Source organism: Pelophylax lessonae (genome assembly GCF_965119305.1).
Source record: "Pelophylax lessonae genome assembly, chromosome: 9".
NCBI lineage: Eukaryota > Metazoa > Chordata > Amphibia > Anura > Ranidae > Pelophylax > Pelophylax lessonae.
In genome coordinates this window covers 240,672,201-240,696,177 of record NC_138776.1, presented here as the reverse complement: position 1 = coordinate 240,696,177, position 23,977 = coordinate 240,672,201, and the positions used below count along the sequence as shown (strand labels likewise).

At 43.1% G+C, this 23,977-nt stretch overlaps 1 protein-coding gene across 3 annotated transcripts in view; it reads left to right on the top strand.

Moving 5' to 3' along the window:
- Positions 1–23,977, top strand: part of LOC309562582 (mitogen-activated protein kinase 8) — a 59,207-nt gene that overhangs the window by 11,620 nt on the left and 23,610 nt on the right. For 2 of the 3 annotated variants that reach the window (XM_082266831.1, XM_082266833.1), the window contains exon 6: positions 19,927–19,998. In XM_082266831.1, the coding sequence (XP_082122957.1) occupies positions 19,927–19,998 (72 nt within the window). Of the gene's footprint in view, positions 1–11,358; positions 11,431–19,926; positions 19,999–23,977 lie in introns of all 3 variants that reach the window. The other variant, XM_082266832.1, reaches the window with a different exon arrangement.

Here is a 23,977-nt window from a genome sequence, read left to right as displayed (position 1 = left end):
TTTTAGAGCTGTGAGCAATGTGCATGGACTACGGGCATGCTGATCAGCGCGCCTGCAGACCATTCGAACTACAAGTTCGTCTGCCACAGATGAAGACCCTACTTGTAGTTTATTTATTCGCAAGAATCTGTGATTGAATTGGGTGCAACTGTGAACTTATCCTTTAAGTTCTAAGGCCTCTTAGGTGAAAGTTACGGTGCGGCTTCTTCTGCTGGGTATGTTTTATCCTCAGTGGGGAATCTCTATAGGATAAAGACAGAGGGAGTAGTGTTCATACTAGAATGCCGAGAGCCTAATTACTAAATTGTAACTAGACGAGTGGAGGGGGGGGTGACATGTAATGGCCTGAGCTAACCAGAAATTTAAGGCATGCAGATCTTAAGAGCCTGTGCACAATAGGATACATGACCATACTGGAGTAAGTTCACACCCTCCTGTCAAGAAAGCAGTTGAAGAAACAAATTGCTTTATTGCCCTCAGTAAGCTAACACTGTCCTGTACTGCAGACAGGAAAAGGGGGATTTAATTAGGTTCACTGGGCAACAGACAAAACCTACTTTAATATACAGTGCCTTGCGAAAGTATTCGGCCCCCTTGAACTTTGCGACCTTTTGCCACATTTCAGGCTTCAAACATAAAGATATAAAACTGTAATTTTTTGTGAAGAATCAACAAGTGGGACACAATCATGAAGTGGAACGAAATTTATTGGATATTTCAAACTTTTTTAACAAATAAAAAACTGAAAAATTGGGCGTGCAAAATTATTCAGCCCCCTTAAGTTAATACTTTGTAGCGCCACCTTTTGCTGCGATTACAGCTGTAAGTCGCTTGGGGTATGTCTCTATCAGTTTTGCACATCGAGAGACTGAAATTTTTGCCCATTCCTCCTTGCAAAACAGCTCGAGCTCAGTGAGGTTGGATGGAGAGTGTTTGTGAACAGCAGTTTTCAGTTCTTTCCACAGATTCTCGATTGGATTCAGGTCTGGACTTTGACTTGGCCATTCTAACACCTGGATATGTTTATTTGTGAACCATTCCATTGTAGATTTTGCTTTATATTTTGGATCATTGTCTTGTTGGAAGACAAATCTCTGTCCCAGTCTCAGGTCTTTTGCAGACTCCATCAGGTTTTCTTCCAGAATGGTCCTGTATTTGGCTCCATCCATCTTCCCATCAATTTGAACCATCTTCCCTGTCCCTGCTGAAGAAAAGCAGGCCCAAACCATGATGCTGCCACCACCATGTTTGACAGTGGGGATGGTGTGTTCAGGGTGATGAGCTGTGTTGCTTTTACGCCAACCATAACGTTTTGCATTGTTGCCAAAAAGTTTGATTTTGGTTTCATCTGACCAGAGCACCTTCTTGTTTGGTGTGTCTCCCAGGTGGCTTGTGGCAAACTTTAAATGACACTTTTTATGGATATCTTTAAGAAATGGCTTTCTTCTTGCCACTCTTCCATAAAGGCCAGATTTGTGCAGTATACAACTGATTGTTGTCCTATGGACAGAGTCTCCCACCTCAGCTGTAGATCTCTGCAGTTCATCCAGAGTGATCATAGGCCTCTTGGCTGCGTCTCTGATCAGTCTTCTCCTTGTATGAGCTGAAAGTTTAGAGGGACGGCCAGGTCTTCGTAGATTTGCAGTGGTCTGATACTCCTTCCAATTGAATATTATCACTTGCACAGTGCTCCTTGGGATGTTTAAAGCTTGGGAAATCTTTTTGTATCCAAACCTGGCTTTAAACTTCTCCACAACAGTATCTCGGACCTGCCTGGTGTGTTCCTTGTTCTTCATGATGCTCTCTGCACTTTAAACGGACCTCTGAGACTATCACAGTGCAGGTGCATATATATAGAGACTTGATTACACACAGGTGGATTCTATTTATCATCATTAGTCATTTAGGTCAACATTGGATCATTCAGAGATCCTCACTGAACTTCTGGAGAGAGCTTGCTGCACTGAAAGTAAAGGGGCTGAATAATTTTGCACGCCCAATTTTTCAGTTTTTTATTTGTTAACAAAGTTTGAAATATCCAATAAATTTCGTTCCACTTCATGATTGTGTCCCACTTGTTGTTGATTCTTCACAAAAAAATAGTTTTATATCTTTTATGTTTGAAGACTGAAATGTGGCAAAAGGTCGCAAAGTTCAAGGGGGCCGAATACTTTCGCAAGGCACTGTACTTCCATACATACGGTCTGTTGGCTGGAGAACTCATTAAGCACAATTCTGTAGGGGACATTTTATACCCAGGTCCTTTAGTGCCAGCTTTCTTCTTCGGTATTCAATGTTTCTTGGCTTTCTTTGTCTAAATTTGCCTTTGAGGGCAACATACAGCTTTTTAAAAGTGTAGGTACAACTGAGACTATACATCATTTCTTTATTTTTTTTTGCTGTCTGCGTAACTTTTGGGTAGGATTTTCTTCACTTCTTCTGATCTGGAAAGGCCACAACAAGTGAATGAAATCTCTACAATGTGAAGGGAATTCCTTTCCTAGACTGTTGTCATTGGAACCAGTGATCCCATTAATGATTTCCTTTAAAGGAGTTGTAAAGGCAGAAGGTTATTTATCTGAATGCATTGACCTAAAAAGCCTGTGTGAAGCAGCCTCCCCAGTACCCCCTTATACTTACCTGAGCCCCATCTCTGTCCAGCGATGTCCACGAGTCCCTCCAGGACTCTCCCTCCTGATTGGCTGAGATACAGCCGCGGCACTATTGGCTCCTGCGGCTGGCAATCAAAGTCAGCCAATCAGGAGAGAGAGGGGACAGGGCTGAACCACAGAGCTCCATGTCTGAATGGACACAGAGCTGCAGCTCGGTTCAGGTGCCCCATATCAAGCTTCTTGCTGTGGGGGCACTCGACAGGAGGGAGGGGCCAGGAGCAGCGAAAAGGGACCAGAGTAGAGGAGGATCTGGGCTGCCCTGTGCAAAACCACTGCACAGAGGAGGGAAGTGTAATAATAAATATTATGTTATATAAAAAAAAAAAAAACGACTTTACAATCACTTTAACCTCCTGTTCTGGTGACTTCAAAACATTGGCTTTCCCATCGCTTCTTATCTGGATTAAAATAGTCATTGGGACCAAAAATGAGGACAAATCTCCTCAGCAGTGACTCAGACAGCGATAAAAACCAGACGGAGGATCGAACTCTTCTGGAACCCATCCAAAACAAGAAAACGTCTTTTGGCTGTACATACACTTTACTAAAAGTCATGAAATGGCATAAGTTTCGACAGAGCTGTATGTAGCCCTCAAAGAACATATACAGCCACCCAAAGCTCCTATTTTAGGGTTAGGTGGACATTGGTGGGCTGAGTTGCCCACGGGGTTCCACGCAGGTGGAGACTTCTCACCACTAGAGTTCCTGGGTCTGCACATTATAATGGGGATCTAGTTGTTGATGTGGGATGCTCCTTTTTTTATTTCGGAGTACATCGGGAGAGTTTACTACCCAAATGTTAGAAAGGAATTTAATCCACCAATGTCCACCCAAAAGTGAGGCATGAGATTTAAATGCTTGGCCTTTTAAATGCTGTGTGACGCCAGCAGCACGGGGCTGATTTACTCTGTTAACCCTTTAACTGCCAGCAGTAATGGCAGTACTTTCACTGGCATTGCAACAGTGTTAAAGTGCACCTGTAGTTTTGTAGCAAGCAGTGTGTTGCAACATAGGAATGTGGGTGCTGGGTTGCGTGTTTTTTTTTTTTTTTTGTTAACTTGCGTTTTGAAGGAAAACTCAAGGCAAACCACCAAATTCAAACTTCAATTGTGTATTTGAATAGTTTTACTTGTCAGATGATTTGTATTTGTGTTAGGCCTCATTCACACTAGCACTGTCAAGGCTGCGCTTATGTGCATTTAAAGATTTAAAGATTATCTTTAAAGGTTAAGTTCACCTTTCAGGTAAAAAAATAATAAATGCACATTTTTTCTGGGAAAAAAAATGTGCATTTATTTTTTTTTTCCTACAAGAGCCTGCATGACTGGTTCACAGGTGCAATGTCAGGCTCCTGCAGACACATCCTCCAGCTTTCTTGCCCATACCCCTGTAGAGGTTTTCTGTTGGAAATCTGGAGGAATTATCCATGGACTTCAAGGGTGATCATTAGTGCTCACAGTCAATTGAGAACTACAAGCCATCTACCACAGTGGTATACAGGACTTGGTTTCTTCATTCACAAATCCCTATGAATTAATGACGGCTGGGCTGGCAGAGCCTCATGCAGCAGTGCCGTTTTTGAATGTGATAGCTGCTGTGCGGGAGAAGAAGCCCCCCATGTTGTCATGAAGAAGAGGGGGGGGGCTCAGGTGTTAAGGAGTGAGCTGCTTTCACATGTTACATCCTGAATACGGTGTAACATGTAACCTGTTCCTAAGGCAAACCTAATGAGTAAAATAAATACTGCTGTCACCACTTCTCTTTTTGTTCATCGACGGACACAGCTCCTGATCTTCCTAACCATTGGGTTATACTGCCCCCCTACAGGAGTAGGACACTAGGTGGAAAAAAAGTCTGGGTACGCCTATGGGCAGTCCCAGGAGGTATACTCCCTCTCTCTTCTATAGGTACTCAGTTTTTTCTGCCTAGTCAGAAGTACGAACCTAGTTCCTTGCTGGGATCTCTGGTCCTGGGAAGTCGCACACAATTACATACATTTTTTCTTTTTAGATAGAATTTTTTCTCCTGTTTTTTTTCCTGTGAGATCTACAGTCAACTGCCGTACTGGGCGATGGGCTGGATATTCTAGATCCAGTGGTCACCCCAGTCTGGCCAGTGAGCGTGCGCAGACTTTAGCTCCGCGCTAAGTCGGCCGTGACATATCTCCACCGGACGGGGGCTGGCCTGCAAGATAAATGCCTCGTTAGGTCGCATACAACCGGGTATTGGCCTGAGGCGTAGTGTCCCTCTTGGCTGACAGCCCCCCCCCATTTCGATGGAGAGGAGGTTCTGTCTGGAGCGGTGTCATCCTGGTATGGGGAGTAGCGGCCCCCTCTCTCCCCTTTGAGGATTTTGGGTTGAATGTGGGCCTCTCCTTGGGACGGTCAGACCCCCAGGTCCACCCCCCCCCCCCAACTTATGCTGAGGCTATGTGGGTGGTCTGGTCCACCTCCTGGGGTGGGGGCAGGGCGCTATGGGGGTGGGGGTGCGCGACCTGATGATCGGCTGTGTGGGGGAGATTGTACCTGGTGGGGGCTCCTGCCAGGGCACCCATCCTGCCTGGGCCTTTCCTTGAGACCTAGGGATCCCTCCTGGGTTCCTGGGAGCTTCATAGTGCCACGTGGTGCGGCCATTGTCTTGTAGCCTGTGTGCTCTATCCACAGCGGCCATGTTGGTGTAGTCCAGCGGCCATTTTGCTGTGGTTTTGCTATTGAAAATTGTGCCGGCCGTGACAGTGAAGCCCTCTGGGTGGCGATTTCCATGATGGGAGCCCCTCCTCGTCCCCTGACGCTGACTCCTGGATCCTTTAATTTTCTGATCACTGCTCGTGCAGTGCAGATTCTCCTGGTGGCTGCGGTGCCTGGTTTCTGTGGGGTGGTGAGTGGGGGTGTCCATTCTCTCTCTGCTGGGGATCGGTTGGTGCTCTGACTAGCAACCGGCTGGTGCTGCCAGAGCGGCGGGGGTTGTCCCTTAGCTGTGTTTTACACTTTTTATGGTGGGGTCCCCCTGGTGACTCATGGAGTCTTGGAGCACATCTTCCCACCTAATCCCCTATCTGGGGCTGTGGGGCCCTCCGGGTCCCATCAAACCATTAATGCACTGACGGAGGTCCTGGGGTCCCTTGTGTCCTGGATGGAGGTGGCTTTTGGGTGACGGGCTGGCATAAATCGCTAAAGGTCTGAGACCACGAGCCCCGAATCCTCAAATAGTGAGGACGATTCCTCTGCTTCTGCAACCACACACTAAAAGGCGCTGGTGGACGCACTGATTTTTATCTGCTTGAGACCTATAGAGGGAGGCTGCAGCTGCGACGGAGGCGCAGGCTCCCTTTGGCACTCTCAAGCCATCCAGAGTGGCAAAGGAGTTCCCTTCCCCTCCCTATTTTGACAGAATTGTCTCTGAAGAGCGGGTACGACCAGAGCGTCCCCTTAGGGTCCCTAAGCAATTTTGCAAGGCGATAGCCCCATGAGGAGTCCCTTCTTAAGAAGTGTACTGTTCCACCGGTGGTGGACCCTCGTTTCCATAATAATCAAGGCAACCATGATTCCGGTTGAAGAGTCCCCAGCTGACAGAAAGGTGGAGGCTGTGGCCTGCAATTCGTATGCCCTAGCTGGTTAAGCACGGAAGCCTGATTTTTTTTTTTCACCATTGCCCTGGTGTCACAGACTCTGACAGAATGGGCTAAGCTTTTATGCAGTGACCTGGAGGGGGAGTAGCTCCCCCCGCCAGTGCTGAGCTGGCGGACCAGCTAGTCCAGGGACTGCAGTTTATCTGTGATGCCTCTTTGGATGCGGCTCCCCTAGTGGCTCGGCTCTCTGTTTCGGCAGTGGTCTTTCGGCGTGCCTTTTGGCTCAAATGCTGGTCTGTGGACCGGACTTCTTGAAAGGAAAGATCAGCCGAGGCCTTTTTAGGAGATCGCCTGTTTTGGTGCTACCCTGGATGACATCATTGAAGGTCTTATGGGGAAGAAGAGTACCTTTCTTCAGCAAGCTACTATGGGCAAGGACCCTCGTTGTCGACGTGGGCCCTCCTTCTTGGCTCGTAAGAAGTTGTTTCTTCCTTCAGGGTCGACTGACAAAGGAGCCAAGCGAACTTTGTCTGGCAAGTCAAGTGTGGGCTTTTCCAAACCCGCGGACAAAGCCCCTTCAGCAGGAAGGTGCGCCCTCGCCCGTATCTGGGGTGGGAGGACGTCTTTGCTGGTTCCCAGACCCGTGGACTCCCCTGGTACAAGAACAAGTGGGTCCACAAGGTAATTCAGCCCAGCTACAAGATCGAGTTTCGTTCTTTTCCTCTAGTAAGGTTCTTCCTTCCGACGTGCGACTGTCCCCAGTCCACTTACAGGCTCTTTTTGGGGCGGTGCAAGACCTTTTACTTTACGGGTGATGGTTCGGTTTCTGACTTCGGAATGTTTTCAGGGGTTTTACTCTAACCGGTTTACAGTCCCCAGGAAGGAAGGCAAAGGTGCGTTCAATTCTGGACCTCAAGGCTCTTCACTGCTTTGTGCGAGTGCAGAAGTTCAGAATAGCGTCTGTTCGCACGGTGGTGGCTTCCCATCATCAGGGGGATTTTTTTGCTTCCATCGACATCATGCTTACCTTCACTTTTCAATATGTGTCGGTCTCCAGCGCTTCCTCCGTTTTTCCATGGGAGAGGAGCATTATCAGTTTGTGGCGTTACCTTTTGGTCTCGCCTTTGTTCCTCGGGTCTTCACAAAAGTGTTGGCCCCCGGTACCAGCATTGTTATGCCAATGGGGGATCAGGGTACTGGGCTACTTGGACATCCTCCTTTTGCATGCAAAGTGTCCTACTGCTCTGAAGAAAAACCTGGAAATCACTATAGAGCTGGAGAGAGTTTGGCTGCATTCTGAATTTTCAGAAGTCTGCTCTGGTTCCCTCCAAAAGCTGCACTATCTGGGTCTGACTCTGGACTCGTGCTTAGCCAGAGTTCTCCTTCCTCTGGACAAACTCCAGAAAGTTCAGGCTGCAATTCGTCTTCTGCTGTCCAGCATGGTCATGCCTTCGGACTTTTATGCGGGTGCTGGGCCTCATGGTGTCTACCTTTTTTGAGGCGGTTCCGTTTACACAATTCCATACAAGGTCCCTGCAAGGGAGATTCTCGCCAAACGGGACAAGAATTCGCAGTCTCTGAACAATCAGACCTGGCTGAGCCGAGGAACGAAAGAGTTTCTGATATGGTGGTTTTGTTCTTTGGTGCTTCGGCTAGGAAAATCCTTTCTCCCCTTGTATTGGAAAGTGGTAACCACTGATGCCAGCCTGTCCGTTTGGGGAAGCGTCCTTGGCAAATATTCTGCTCAGGGGATATGGAAACTGGAAGAGTCCAGACTACTGATCAATGTCTTGGAACTACGAGCGATCTAACTGTGCCTGGAACATTGGACAGATCGCCTTGAGGGATGTCCAGTGCATATTCAATCTGACAATGCCTCTGCCGTGGCATGTAAGTCACCAGGAGGGCACAAGAAGTGTCCTGGCGGCTCTGGAGGTAGCCAGAATTCTAAGGTGGGTAGAATGGTTTGATCCTGGCCTCTCCACCGTACACATTCCTAGGGTGAAAAACTGGCAGGCGGATTACCTCAGTCAGCAGGCGTTGGAACAAGAGGAGTGGAGGTGTTTCATCAGTTGTGTCTCCGGTGGGGCATTCCCGAGGTGGTCTGTTGGCTTCCCGTCTCAACAGAAAGGTGCAGAGGGTTGTGGCTCGGTCACAGGATCCTATGGCGGATGCCTCAGATGCGCTAATGGCCCTTTGGAGTCAGTATCATCTGATTTACGCCTTCCCTCCTCTCAAGCTTCTGCCAAGTCTTCTACGCAGATTGAGGCAGAAGGGATCCTGGTCATCTTAGTGGCTCTGGACTGGCCTCGCCAGGGTTTGGTACGCTGATCTGGTGCTGCTTGTTGCCGACGTTCCTTGGAAGCTTCCTCTCAGGGAGGATCTGCTGTCCCAAGGACCAATCTTCCATCCTTCTTTACAGTCGTTAATCTGTGTTTCCAACGCTGTTAAATGCTAGGAAACCTACATCTAGAAAGATCTACCGTCGTACGTGGAAGATGTACATTGCGTGGTGTGAGTCTCTGTGGGTTCATCCTCTCTTGTTTGTTGGCTGATAGGCACTTTACACCTCCAGAAGCCTCTTTTTGGAAATCTTCAGGAGATTTCCCTTCTTACGCTGTCCCAGAAGGTGGCCTTTTTGGTGGCTTCACCTCTGCAAGCAGGGTGTCAGAATTGGCAGCGTTATCCTGTTGTTCACCTTACTTGGTGGTTCACAGTGATTAGGTGGTTCTTCGCCCTTGTTCCTTCCTCAGGTTGTGTCTGATTTTCATTTGAATGTAGACATTGTGTTGCTTTCCCTGTGTCCCAGGCCATAGGAAATTGGCCGAAGGAAATTGCTTTGCATTCCAGGGATGTGGACCGGGCAATTAGGGTGTACCTGGCAGCTGCTGAGTCTTTTAGGAAGTCAGACTCCCTATTTGTGCTCACGGATGGGCCTCGGAAAGGGTTTTCCATTTCCTCTGCGACCATTGCCAGGTGAATCAGACAGATGGTGGTTCAAGTATGTTCCATCCAGGGTCAGGTTCCTCCTTTCCTCGTCAAGGCGCTTTCTACTTGGGCTTTCAGTACATCCTGGGCTTTCCGTCATCAGGCGTTAGTGATGCAGGTTTGCAAGGCGGCCTTCTGGTTGTCGGTGCACACTTTCACAAAGTTCGATAAAGTGAATGTGTTGGCATCTGCCGATGCTTCCTTTGGCTGCAAGGTTTTTTGTAGGCTGCTGTTAAGAGAATCTGGTCCTCTTTAAGGGTGTATTGTGTTTTTCAGGTGAGCTCCAGTTGTTTTGGTTGAACTCCTGCTTACCTGGTTGGCTATAGTTAGTTCCCACCCCTCAAGTTTAACACTGCTTTGGGATGTCCCAATGGTTAAGAAGATCAGGAGCTGTGTCCGTCAATGAACGAAAGAGAAAATGGGATTTTTACCATAAAATCCATTTCTCTGATGTCAGCACCCACCCCTCTGTGGAGTTTTAATTCTTCTGACACTGCTTGTAACAAGACTGACTACCTATAGCAGAGGGAGGGGAGTATACACCCTGGGACTGCCCATAGGCGTAGCCAGACTTTTTTTGCCTGGTGTCTTACTCCTGTAGGGGGCAGTATAACCCAATGGTTAAGAAGATTAGGAGCTGTGTTCGTCAATGAACATCAGAGAAATGGATGTTACGGTAAGTCAAAAATCCAATTTTTCTTCCCCACAGATGCTTTAGTTTACGTAGTCCCCAGATTTATAAGGGCTTCTCCATGTTCTCTTAAAGTGCAGCTAAACCCAAAAGCAAAAATTCAATATATTGCAGCTTTCCAGTCCAGAGTTGTGCTCTTTGCATTCCGTTCCTTTTTACAAACTTTTATTTTTCCTTCATTTTCACTGGGTTTCTCTGTATATAACATCCTTGTCCCTTGTTGGCTACGCTCACTCCTTGTATTCTATCTATAGAGGGGGCCATGGTTGTCATGGTTAATTTTACACATCTGCATTTGTCCATCTGTCTTAATAAGGGCTGCAGGGATTAATAGTTTGCATAAAGATAATATTGCTTATTATTCTGTGCACAGGTAGTGACAGGGACACTGCATTTCTGGCAAGATCTACAGGTATTTTCTGCACTTGCTGAAATGTTCTTAGCTTTAAGTAATAAAATGAATGTAACTACCACATCTAAGGACAGGTAAGCTGCAATATGACATTTTTGTTCTCCGTTTTGCCTTATTGAAGACGTATAGCCAATGCTTTTTTGGCTATACTTCTGTGAATGACAGAAATGCAGTTCATCGTTTTTGCTCTCCTATGACCTGTTTTCAGCCAACAGCCGGCTAAAGCCGCCTCTTTGCTGACGTTACTCAGGCAGTCCAGGCTCTGGATCTATCCCGACTGTGTAGTCAGAGTAAAGCTTAATGCCTGAACTGGCAGCTGGCTCAGCCTCCCAGTGAGCTGCTAGGAGCCTGAGCCAGCCTCTCCCACCCCTTACACAGCCCAGCACTCCAGTGAGTGCTGGAGGGGCAGAGCAGAGAGCTAGTGAATGACAGCCACTGACTGCTCACTGAAGGCTGAAAATTGGATGATCATCAGTCTTTGATCGCTCTGTACTTAGTCTTAGAAGAGGATAGGGACAGATGCAGCATCAGATCGATGCTGCATCCACCTAGGTGAGTATAAATGTTGTTTTTAAACCCAAACTTCTCTTTTAGCACAGATCTCTGCCAGTAGTGCAAATTGTTATTTACCAGAATATGTATTTTTAAAACGGTTTTCTAATACTGAGGTTAAAAAAGGGATAACATGTATAAATGCTTGAGTGTATTTTTGGGGGTTTCCAATACTGACGATAGAGGAGAAAAAAAAAAGATATTCACCTCACCAACCCACGTTTTTATTAGCATTAGGTTTACTACTGAAAGACAGGTGCACTTTAATGATCACCTAACCACTCTGCACTGCCCTGGGCTCCTCTTGTCTTTTTTTTTTCATGCTGACCTCTCACCTTTTCCAGGTTCTGCCTGCACTTGGCTGTTCACTCGTATTCACTGACACCTCTTTCTCTCTCGCTTCTGCTTTTTTTTTTTCTCCTTCCACCATCTTTTTTTTCCCTTCCCCCTTCACCTTGTGCTGTCACACTGATAGTGGACTTGTGGTCCGTGGGGTGCATTATGGGAGAAATGATATGTCACAAGATCCTGTTCCCGGGAAGGGACTGTATCCTTGCGCTTCTTTAAATATGAAATGTTTTAATGGCTTGAAGAGCAAGTGAATCCTATTGCTGCGTGTGAGAAGTTCTGTCCAATCTACAGGCAGCAATACTAATCTCACTGGGTTTCTGTCTTTAAAAAGCAACTGACATGCATGAGGCATATTTTATAAAGCGATGAATTCTTAAAAACGCCTTTAGTAAATGTCACATTCACTGCTTTATAAATTTGTACCTAATGCCTCGTTTCCACTGAGTGGTACGGTTTGGTTTGGTTCGGTTCAGTACGTTACGGTTCGGAACGGTACACATTGCGTTTCCACTGCCAATAGTACCCTTTCATGATAGGCGTGGTGTAGCAGGAAAGCTGTGATGGACGATTCTCTGTCAACCAATCAAAGTTCTGCAGAGTGTAGCTCCACCCAGTTGGTACGGTACTAATGTGCTTGGTACCCCAACGAATGGGTACCAAAAAGTGGTACGGTTCGGAATTAGGGTACCATTCATAATGGAAACGGCATAAATAGCGTACCGAACCGTACCAGAAAGCTTAGTGGAAACGAGCCATAAGTAACCTAAATAATTTTAAAAGACCATTGGGCCTCTTTTATAAGCTGGCTATGGAATATTATTTTACCAGTTTGTTAAAGAGATACCGTCACCATAAAGACCAACTCGGGGCAAAAACAGTTTTCCCATGCAGTGGGGCTGTGCCTGCACCGCACAGGCCAAATTCTTATTTTGTCTAGGGGAGAGTAGAAAGCATATACTCACCTACTCCTCCGCTCCACAGGCAAATGGCGCTGCCCCACAATTTAGCAGTGGGCTGTTCTTGACATACTCTCATCCAGAGCAGGGCTATGGACATGATATCGGGAACAGTACACAGCACGTATCCACCAGACCATTGGCAAAGGGGGGGGGCCATAGACGCTTCAGGGAGTATCGGAGAGTTAATTAAGTAGATCTCCGTTCTCCAATCCCCTATACCAGTGGTCTCGCCAGAGGTGGCCCTTTGCTCTCCTTTATCTGGCCCTTGGCCAATTGACACCAATGATGGGGCACCATTCCCCCTACTGACATCATCATTCGGGCACTATTCTTCCAGCTGATACCAGCAATGGGGTACTATTTCGCCCTTTAGAACCAATGTTGGAGCACTGAGTATGGGGCATTTTCTACTCCCACTGGCCACCCTAAAGCCTGAAGGACAGTAAACTGGCTCTTTGCTTAGAAAATTTGGAGACCCCTGGCCTAGACAAAAATAAGCAGATGACCAGTGTGCAGTGTGGGAAACCTTTTTTTTTTTTGCCTGGAGTTGGGCTTTAACCATTTAGAACAAAGTGTCTGTGTAAGGATCCCCCTCCCCACCCACTTGCCAAGGTGAGTATTAGTGGGTTGGGGTGGGGAATTTACCCAGACACTGTCACAAGGTGTCAGTATGTCTTTAGAGATGCTGGAACTATCCAAATCTGATCACATGAGAGTGATGGTGTAAAAAGCAATATGGCTTCACATACAGGTGCCTTCCTGTTCAGTACCTCCCATAGAAAAATACTGGCAGCTAACAGAGAAAAGGCTGCAGAGAAACAAAAAAGTATATGCATTGTCTTAATAATATGGTTAATTTTTCATGTGCTAGTAGAAGTATAAATAATATCTGAGACTTTTATTGTTCATCGTGTGATGGTTGCAACATTTTTATTCTGTGTAGCAGCAAGCCTTTTCTCCTACACACATATATACACATCTACACACATATATACACACACAAACACACTCTAGTATGGTGATGATCTTTGTATGCTTGTAGTGTTCCGATGATTTAAATGTGTATTTTTGATATGTATCTAATGCAGGGATTCCCAAACTACGACCCTCCAGTTGTTCAGGAACTACAATTCCCATCATGCCTAGTCATGTCTGCTAATGTCAGAGTTTTACAAAGCCTCATGGGATGTGTAGTTCTGCAACAGCTGCAGGGCCGTAGTTTGGGAATCCCTGATTTAATGCATTAAAGTGGACCTGAACTCAAAAAAATGAACATTTTGCTATTTTATTCATCTAGAATCTAGATTCTGGATATTTGTGCCTAAGTAGTAAACCGAAAAATCAACCTTTTTTGTCCGGTATTCCTCCTGAAAAATAGCAGTGCGGTTCCAGATGTGTAAGGGTGTCTAGATTATCCTGTGCCTATAGCCTCATAGGTTTAAATCTGCTATGTGAGACATAAGGCACGGCTGAATCCGCCAGTCTCTGATGACATGGAGTGAGGTTTGGTGATGTCACTGCTGTGCTGCTTACTGCTTTCCTTGCTGGAGGCTCTGACATGAAGAAGTAAAGCCCTGCCTGTAGCTAGATGCCCACCTCTACATAGACAGAGCGGGACAAGGCATGGGAAGTCCATAATGGGGGAAAGATCAGCTGCAGGGAGACCATAGGGCAGTACTGGTTACTTGTCATTTTGTATTTTGCTTACCTTTTCTTGGGCACAGATCCAAGAGTTCAGTTCCTCTTTAGGTGATTTAAATTAAAATTTGGAATATATATATATATATATATATATATATATTATATTATATTATATTATATTATAATATAATTTATTTATTATGAGTAAAACTCCAACCAAGGCATTTTTTATCTTGAATTTAGAACTTGTATTGGGTTTTTATTTTTCTGCCTCCTCACTAGAAGACTTTAGGGAGGTATTATGGTAAAATTGGATCTCCCCTCAATTTCTGTTCTGGTCAAAATGGAGAGGACTAATCTCTCCAAAGGAAAGAGACTGCAGTAAGCACCTGAGATGGGTTCTAACCATTCCTGTCCAAAACTAGGGGAAACATATTGGCTGGAGTTCTACCCTAACTTTTGGAAGCATTTCACCTGCTTTTTTCTGTTTTAAACTACTTTTGTATCTGACGTGGACTGTCTTTGGATTTGCACTGGGTGAGCTGCATCATTTGTACATGTACTTACATTGGACAGCTGAAGGTTATAAGAGCTGCTGCACAGGGAGCTAATATAAAAACAGATTTGGATCGTTAAGCTGTATTCAAAAATACATTCAACATTTTTAGTAAATGCCTTACTGAATTAAAGTTTAAAACCGAACTAGAAATCTGCTTTAAATTAGAGCTAAAGTTTTCCATGAAAAATAAAAAGGTATTGGCAATTAAATGCTGAAGCACATCTGCATTTATAATTTTCCCTTTGTCTCCCTTCAAAGTCTCTCAAATGTTGAGCCTGCTAGTAAAGTCCACCCTATGCAGCTTCCTATAATGGTGTGGCAACAATGCTGCACTGCTTCTAAATGCAGAGCAGCATTGTCACCCTCATGCATGCAGTTCCTGCTTGCACTATGGTGCAGTGGGAAGATGTTGCAGGCTGTAAGTCTGATGGCAGTGTTGTCAGCCTGCCATGCACATTCCTTTGGCATTTTATTTACTATGAGGCTTGTGCTTAAATAGTATTTGTTTTTGATCCCTTTTCAGACTATCCTTTAATTTGTACTTTTAAGTTTTTATGAACCCAAAGTCTTTTTCTCAATATGTCTGGCATCATATACAGTTTTTTTTTTTTTTTAAACAAATGTTTTGTTAGTCTGTTACTAACTTTCTTACCTGGCGATCTTGCCAGTGACAGTGTGAAGCCACTGCCTTGCAATTAGTTGCAGTGTTGTTAGCCTGCCATGAATACTCAAATTGGCTGTGGAGCTGCCTATCTGACAGACCTGACCTGCCCAACAATTAATGGTTAGAATCTCCTAGTAAGACAATTTTGCATTAGATTCACAAAAAAATATTTGCTCAAGAAAAGAGTATGCAGGGATTCTAATTGCACAGAAATATCGCTTCCTCCCCCCCCCCCCCCCCCCCTCCCAGGTACCTCCTCTATCAAACATAAAAGACAAGAGAAGGGCGCACCGACCTAGTGCAATATCGTAAAACATTTATTGGAAATTCATAAAAACCCTATCCATATGGACACTTTCAAGTTCTCTTGTCGCAATTAAGTGTACTGGTCCTGCGGTCTTTGGATAGCCGAAGGAATCCTTTGGTTTTATGCTTATACTTAGCATACTCTTGCGAGTATAATGTATGGCGTGGTTATATGAATTTCCAATAAATGTTTTACGATATTGCACTAGGTCTCTTGTCTTTTGTGCTTTCAGTTTATGTGGATACCCATCATCCTGAGAGGGCAGCAAGATTCTAGATGCCAACAATTCAGCCATCGTTAATTTGGTTTTTACGCAACAGTGCAGGAGGCATCTACTTGTCCTTTTTACCTCCTCTACCAAGCCAGGTGCCAAGGAGACACCCATGCATGTGCTCTTCTGAGCTAGGCTGTGTGCACCTATAGACATGCAGAGTGCCAGTAAACCATGTCATTGCTCCCTCCTCAAAGAGGTTTGACTGATGGCAGCAGGAGTCTATGGCTCCCCCAGCCCTCAGTTTCTCCTGTGAAAGCAGGAAGTGGAGGGTGGGAGGTGCTGGAGCCAGACAAAGATCCAGGGAAGTGCTTAGGGGCAAAAAGGGGGTAAGAAAGGTAGTATGCATTTTTTACCCTAAAGCAGAGATGCATGAAGGTTAAAAAAAAAAAAAAAAAAAAGAATTTTCTACATTTACTTGTATAGGGCCATCAATTTACGTAGTGCTTTTTATATATAATGTACGTTCACATCAGTCCCTGCCCTCAAGGTCTCTTACTCACATTCATTACATACACATACTAGGGACAATTAACCTTCCAGCGTGTCTTCTAGAGTGTAGGAGGTAACCAGAGTACCTGGAGGATACCTCACACAGGCACAGGGAAACATGTAAACTCCAGGGAGGTGGTGCTGTGGTTGGGATTCGAACCAACAACCCTAGTGCTGCCAGGCAGAAGTGCTCACCACTTAGACTTCAGAACCTCTTTAAAGTAGAAGTTCAGCCTAAAACTGACCAACTCAAAATCTACTGGCAGCCACATTCTAAGACTGTCTATGTCCAAACTATGGCCCTCCAGCTGTTCAGGAACTACAATTCCCATCATGCATAGTTATGTCTATGAATGTCAGAGATTTACAATGCCTCATGGGAATTTTAGTTCCTGAACAGCTGGAGGGCCATAGTTTGGACACCCCTGAATGGACAGCCCTTCTCACTGAAGTAGCACTGAAGTCCTATCAAGTTGGTACATATCTGACAGACGTAGTGGTTGACGTCGGGCTTTTAAATTGCACTACTTTAATCGTACCTGGTGTGACCGCAGGCATCTAGTCAGTTGCTGCTCGTATTGCATGACATCACTAGTTTATCAAGTTAAATTTATTTAAAAAAATTTGCTTGTCTTGTAAATCACTCGCAGATCAAGTTGCTCGCAATCCAAGGTTTTACTGTATAGTAATTTTTTCTTTACAGTGTTAGATAAATTAGTCTTAGAATGTGGCTGCTAGTAGATTTAGTTAGTTTTAGGCTGAACTTCTACTTTAAGCTAAACCTGCTATAAAATTGTTTAGTTCACATACACTTTAAGTAAATATAATATGAGCTGTTCAGTAATATATACATATTCATCATTCTATATTTGTTACCTGGAGTCATGCAGATGGGAGTTACCAGGTATTGTATAGATGGGAGAAATGTTTCATATTGTAAACTGTATGCTATACAATTCCCGATTTTTTTTTTTTTTTCATTATTTTGCACATTAAGAATAGATAATGTCTTAATGGATCATGCATTAGTTTGGTAATACCTTCCTTGATCCCATGGGCATTGCTTCCTGGCTGAAAAGTTTATTTTACTGAAAGGGGTGGTTGATGTTTGGAATGAACTACCAGCAGAGGTAGTAAGGCAGTCAACAGTAAATGGCTTCAAACATGCTTGGGACAAGCATAGATCTATAGTCAGACAATAAAGTTAACGGAAAAAAAAATGGCAAGACTTGATGGACTACTCTCTTTTTCTGCCATCACTTTTCCAGGTTTCTATGAGGCAGAGCTAAAGTGCACTCCTTTGACCCACAAGAGAAGTATGGCCTAAAGAGCTTTGGCCATGCCTCTCTTTTTTAAGGCCCCATTCACACTAGTGCGACTTGTCCCGCGATTTTGGACCGCAAAATCGCATGACAAGTCGTTTTCCATTATTTTCAATGAGCCCCATTCATATCAGTGCGTTTTGAAGTCGCACCGACTTCAAAGTAGTTCCTGCACTACTTTGCCATGATTTTAATGCGTTTTGAGGCATATAGCCTTGCTATTGCTTTCAAAATCGCGCGGCGAAATCGCGGTAAAATTGCGTCGCATTAGTGTGAAAGGGGCCTAAATGTTAGTCCTTTTTGGTTGAACTAAATGGACTTTGTCTTTTTTTTTTTTTTCCAACCTTGCTAACTATGTATTTATGTAAGGTCCCCACTGAGCTTTTTAGTTGCATGGACAGTCAAAATATTTTCAAGGTTTTAAACGGACCTTTGGGTTTCAATAGGTTTCTGAAGGGTTAGCTTACACAGGTGGGCAGGGGCAATAGAAACAGGCAGCTGCTCTGTGTTTGTTGCCACCCCCCTCCAAATTAACATGAAGTCAATGGGACTGTGCTGCATTCACATATAAATTGCAGCTTATGCTAGTTTTGCGCCCTGTAGTCTATTGTAAAATCCCTATTGGAATGGGGGGAACTAATCCCCTGGGGTTAAATAAATAAATAAAAAAAAAAAAAATATATATATTATAATATAATTTTATATTTTTAATGTATGACCTGCTTCTGTTGAACAGAGAGAGGGATACACACGCCCCGAAATTCATCGGGTTCCAGATGAAATGGATGAACTTCGATATGTGTATACCCTGCTTTAGCTCTTTAGATTGGAAGCAAGCAAAGTTGTGCCTCCTAGTTTTAAAAAGAAACCAAATGAAAAAGGTAAATGGTGCAGGATTTTCCCACAAGAATTGTTAAAAACTTAAGGCTCGTACACACTTGACGAGAATCAGACGAAATATCCTCCGATTTTTCTGTCTCATGCTCAGCTGTCATAACCGTTTTTAGTTGACAGTGCATAAATGTTCACGAAATTTCTCCTCCGACGTTTTTGGGACGTTTGTTCCTAGACTTCCGGGTCGTCAGCAACTTCAGATCATGCGCGGTCTTTCATATGCGACGTACTGCATAGATAATAAAATTGGCTGTGCTGGGGACGGACTATAAAAAATTTGGTGTTTTGTCCCTCCGTTTTTTTTTTAGTTGAAAATGTCGGCATCGGCTGCTGAAAGTTGTGTACCCACTAGCCGAAAATCGGACGATTATACCTCGGACGGGAATTTTCGGCAGATTTTCTACTAGTGTGTACCCCACTTTACACGTCATCGTACCTGCTTTCAGGCAAGACTTTTATTTTGAATTGTTTAGATTCTAGAATGCCAAGTGCACTTGAAGGGGTTTGACATGTTGACACAGAATTTTCTTTTTCTTTAATGTCTTTGTTTAATGTCATAAGAAACATAGTTAATTTATACCGAACATTTTTATTTTTATTGTTAATTGGTGGTTCAAAACACAGGTTTGGGAATATGAGCTCCCGAACAAGTGGACACTAAATTAACGGGGTGCATGTAACATGATCCAGCTCACTCAAGGCTACCTGCTGCTTGATTCTTCTCTATTCATAGACTGTGATGTCTTGCTTCTGGCCCCCCTCCCTTCTCTGCATGTGTTACGTATCATCTCGTGCATAGAGAACCGTAGGCTTTCATGTAGTACTGTGCACACTTCCCCTAAATGAAGCAGACTCCCCAGAAAAGTTAGTGACTGTGCTTTACTGACATTACTCTGCACTCCATTCCATTACATTAAGGTGCACGTCTACAACAAATGCTTTGCATAGAGATGCATTTAATTTTATTGTTTCTTTAACAATACCCCTCTGCTTGACAGCAAGTAAGCAAAAATCGTTTTGAAAAAAAAAAAAACTTTTAAAGTGGAACACCAAAAAACACTTTTTCTAGTTCTGTTTAGAGTGGGGAACGCTAGAGCCTCTGTCTTGTTTTACTGTTTGTGCCCATTTTGGAGATTTTTAGACATTTGCTGTCCTGGAAACAAAAGCAGGAAGTGTAAGTAAAATCTCAAAATAAGAGGAAGGCCTACGTAGGACAGTTGTCATCGACACAGGGGTTCCCATTGGACGATTTCCCCTCCAGGTAATTACTGTCGTGTTTTTAGATTTACTTTCACTATCCTTACTAAGTGTCAGTGGTACCCAGGACAGAAAATGAGTTTGAATCTTCCACGCAAGGGACACAACGGCGGTTAAAACCTGAAAGAGGTTCTCGTGTCTTAGTCTACCAAAAACGAGGTTTGTGTGGAGTTCTACATTCAGTATTTCAATATATTTAGACAAGCAGCATAGTTTATATCTTTATTTTTATCTTATGGCTGGTGAAACCTCATGCTCATATGTGTATATTTCTGGTGTTTAGTATGAGGCCATTCTGTGTTAATTGACTTGCGTTCTGTTTTCAGTTGACATTTGGTCAGTGGGTTGCATCTTGGGAGAGATGATCAAAGGGGGTGTGTTATTCCCCGGCACAGACCGTATCCTTCCCATTGGTTCTTACCACCCACAGCTCACCTCCCAAACACAAGAGGGATAGATCGTTCTCCTTTCTTTTATTGTTTTCCATTACACATAGACATTGTATTATCTTTTATTTGTGTAGCACCATCATATTATTTACAGCTGTACAGCAGGGTAAGTTGTAGAGATAGTTTTATTGCTAAGAATATGAGTGTGACGAGAAGCTATGTTTGAGGGACCCAGGTTGTTAAAACGTTCAATCTTTTTGGGAACAGGAAAAATAAGTAGTCAAAGGGTCAATTTATATTAACAGTTGACAGGAATTTTGTAGCCATAAAATAATATTTAAACCAGCAGAGGCTTATCTCCATGCAGTATTAAAAGGTATGTGTGCTCTTAGTCTTAAGCTGGCAATACACTAGTAGATTTTCGTATGTTTGTATGAACATTCGTATAAAATTTCTCAATACAACCGATGACTTGAGGAATGTTTGAAAGTACTTCAATGCATTTAATGTTCGATTTCGGGAAGAATGATCTTTTCCAGCCTGCTCCTTTTGGAGTTTACTTGTTGCTATGGTCAAAAACAAATGTCTGTTTGGACCCACTAAAATTTGGAAAATAAAACTGACATTCTTAAAATCGAAAAAAATGTAAACAAAATTCTACTAATGAATGAAGAGTGGAAAAGAATCAGTGCTTAGGATAATATCAAAGGGAGGGGGTAGAAAAAAACGATTGGCTGCAGCCCACTTCAGAATATAACCTACTAGAGATTATATTAGATATGTAGAGGAAAAAAGAAGAAGAAGTGCTTGGCGCTGCCAATATATGCGTTAGAAGTGTGGAAGGTAGAAACTAGTATAAATAACACAGATATCACAAATATTGCAAATATTATGCACGATTGAAAAAAGTGGTGGATGTTAGATAAATAAGTGAGGTATTAAATATTCAAGAGGTAAAAACAGGAATAAAGTGTAAAAGCATAAAACCTAAAAACCAATATTTAAATGTATGCAGAAATATAAATAGGTATGCAAAAAATGAATAAATAGAAAATGACGTATATATCCACAATATACTCCAGTAAAAAATATATATAGTGCCCTTCAAGTGAGGGTGAAGTGGTGATGTTGAAACAATAAATAAATATATGAATTCAGAAATGGTATTATAGTGCAGTGAGTATTTGGTGATATGTAACACAGGTGTATAAGTGATGATAAAAAGGTAAAATAGAAGAAATTAGTAAATATAAATTAATTTACAGTGACTTGGGTGACCAAAAAGTGACGTGTGCAAAAAAGAAAGAAACCTCAGTCCCAAACCTGGGAAGAGAGAGTGCCCAATATGGTTCCCCAAAAAAACAATGGGGTGAGCCACAGATGAAAGAAAATAAATCCAAAAAAATAATAATGAATAATGCAGAAAAAATTATAAAATGGTGACTAGGTGATTGTTACGCAGAATATCTCAAAATCAATAGTGTGCTAGTGAAAAAATGCGCAAAAAATGTGGTCAAAAATGCATAGGAAAAAACATCCACTGAGTCCTTAAAAAGCGCATAGAGGTATAACAGTCCAAAATTAGCATTGTTTTTATGTGAGTACCTGCTTTTATCTTGGATGTTTTAATAAAAGTCTAGCGGTATTTCACCATTTGGAGGCATCTTTCTTTATTTATACACATGTCCTGGAATGGCTTGTTTGGAGCATTAATGTTGGAATACCCCTACTAACACGCCAAGCAGTTGTGACTCGGGCAATTGGAATATTAGAAGTGGACCAGGTGACCGGACCCCTCTGCTTTGGGAGCGATCCCTACAAATATCGACCTGCGCTCTGCCCCTGTAGGGGTAGTACTTTCTGGTAAGCTCGGTATTTACTAGAAAGGGGAGCACCGGACCCATTGAATAGGGGAGCACCATAGTCTTCACTCTAGAACCATCCAACCGGTCGCACCTGTGATTTTGGCACCTCATCACCATTTTGGACTGTTATACCTCTATGCGCTTTTTAAGGACTCAGTGGATGTTTTTTCCTATGCATTTTTGACCACATTTTTTGCGCATTTTTTCACTAGCACACTATTGATTTTGAGATATTCTGCGTAACAATCACCTAGTCACCATTTTATAATTTTTTCTGCATTATTCATTATTATTTTTTTGGATTTATTTTCTTTCATCTGTGGCTCACCCCATTGTTTTTTTGGGGAACCATATTGGGCACTCTCTCTTCCCAGGTTTGGGACTGAGGTTTCTTTCTTTTTTGCACACGTCACTTTTTGGTCACCCAAGTCACTGTAAATTAATTTATATTTACTAATTTCTTCTATTTTACCTTTTTATCATCACTTATACACCTGTGTTACATATCACCAAATACTCACTGCACTATAATACCATTTCTGAATTCATATATTTATTTATTGTTTCAACATCACCACTTCACCCTCACTTGAAGGGCACTATATATATTTTTTACTGGAGTATATTGTGGATATATACGTCATTTTCTATTTATTCATTTTTTGCATACCTATTTATATTTCTGCATACATTTAAATATTGGTTTTTAGGTTTTATGCTTTTACACTTTATTCCTGTTTTTACCTCTTGAATATTTAATACCTCACTTATTTATCTAACATCCACCACTTTTTTCAATCGTGCATAATATTTGCAATATTTGTGATATCTGTGTTATTTATACTAGTTTCTACCTTCCACACTTCTAACGCATATATTGGCAGCGCCAAGCACTTCTTCTTTTTTCCTCTAAAATTCTACTAATGTGTGGCCAGCTTTATTGTGTCCCAATAGTATGCTCTCCTGTCCCTGCTCTAGTGAGATAATGCCCTTATGTATTCCCCTTAAAAATCTGTACACGGCAGGGCAGGCAGGACTCCACTGGAAAAAAATTGATAAAACAGCTGTGTAGCCCAAGGTAGGTCCCATAGTAAATATATCAGTGAAGAAGGGGTAGTTATGTATAACACTTGGTTGTTCTTCTGGGGGGAAAGGGGGGCATCAGGGTCCATATTAGGGGAATTGCCCTTTATGTCCTGAGGTCTAGGGCTTTAGGAGCCAGTCACTTTTTGGGCTTTTGTTGGTATTTAAAAATGCAATCTTCTGTTATATTATTATACCATATCAAACAGTTTAAAGAGACCTTGTTACCTTCACTAATCAGGGCAAAATGACAGGGTCTGTTTAAAGCCTGCCTCCCACTACTTTGAACTCGCACATTGCTTCTCCATCGCTCCTTCTATTGGCAGTGCAAAACACCTGGTGCTTGGGCTTGGATATAGCAGAAGTGTTCCTTCCATCGTGTTCACTGCATCATAGGAGGAAGTCCACATGCTCTAGTTTACTTGGAAGCACTAAGTGTTTTGCACTGGCAGGTACGAAAGATTCAGGCATTGTGCTGGTGTGCATAAGGTTGTGAAGTCTTCTTTCCCCAAAAAGGCAAGGTGACAGTGTCTCTTTAAATAGCATGTTGCTGCTTGAAATTTGCATCCCATGAATGTGTCGTCATGTACTCTATTTGTAGGTATTCATTGAGATTTGACCCACAATTTAGATCTTTGCCTTAAAAGCGTTCTCCTAGCAACTGGATCTGTGATTTGACCAGTGCTGGTGGACACAATTTGGTGTATGACAAATCTTGTCATTTATGGGTCTAATGTATATGTAAGGGTGCCCGTTATACACATAAAATCTAATTATAGTGCTTTCTATTAATTTCAGTGGCAAAATTATTTAAATTGTTAAATTTGAATTGCATACATGTTTATAGTTCAGCAGAAAACCTCTTGTACTTATGTAATGTACTATTGTACATTACAAGACACAGGATGAAGTATTCCAAAGTCAATTTATTACACTGCCACCTTCAGGGGCATTGGACACTGACATAGCTGTAAGGACAGCAGAGTGTAAAACCCCAGTCCCTCCCATCATGCCTCACAAGAATAATACCACCCCCTGGA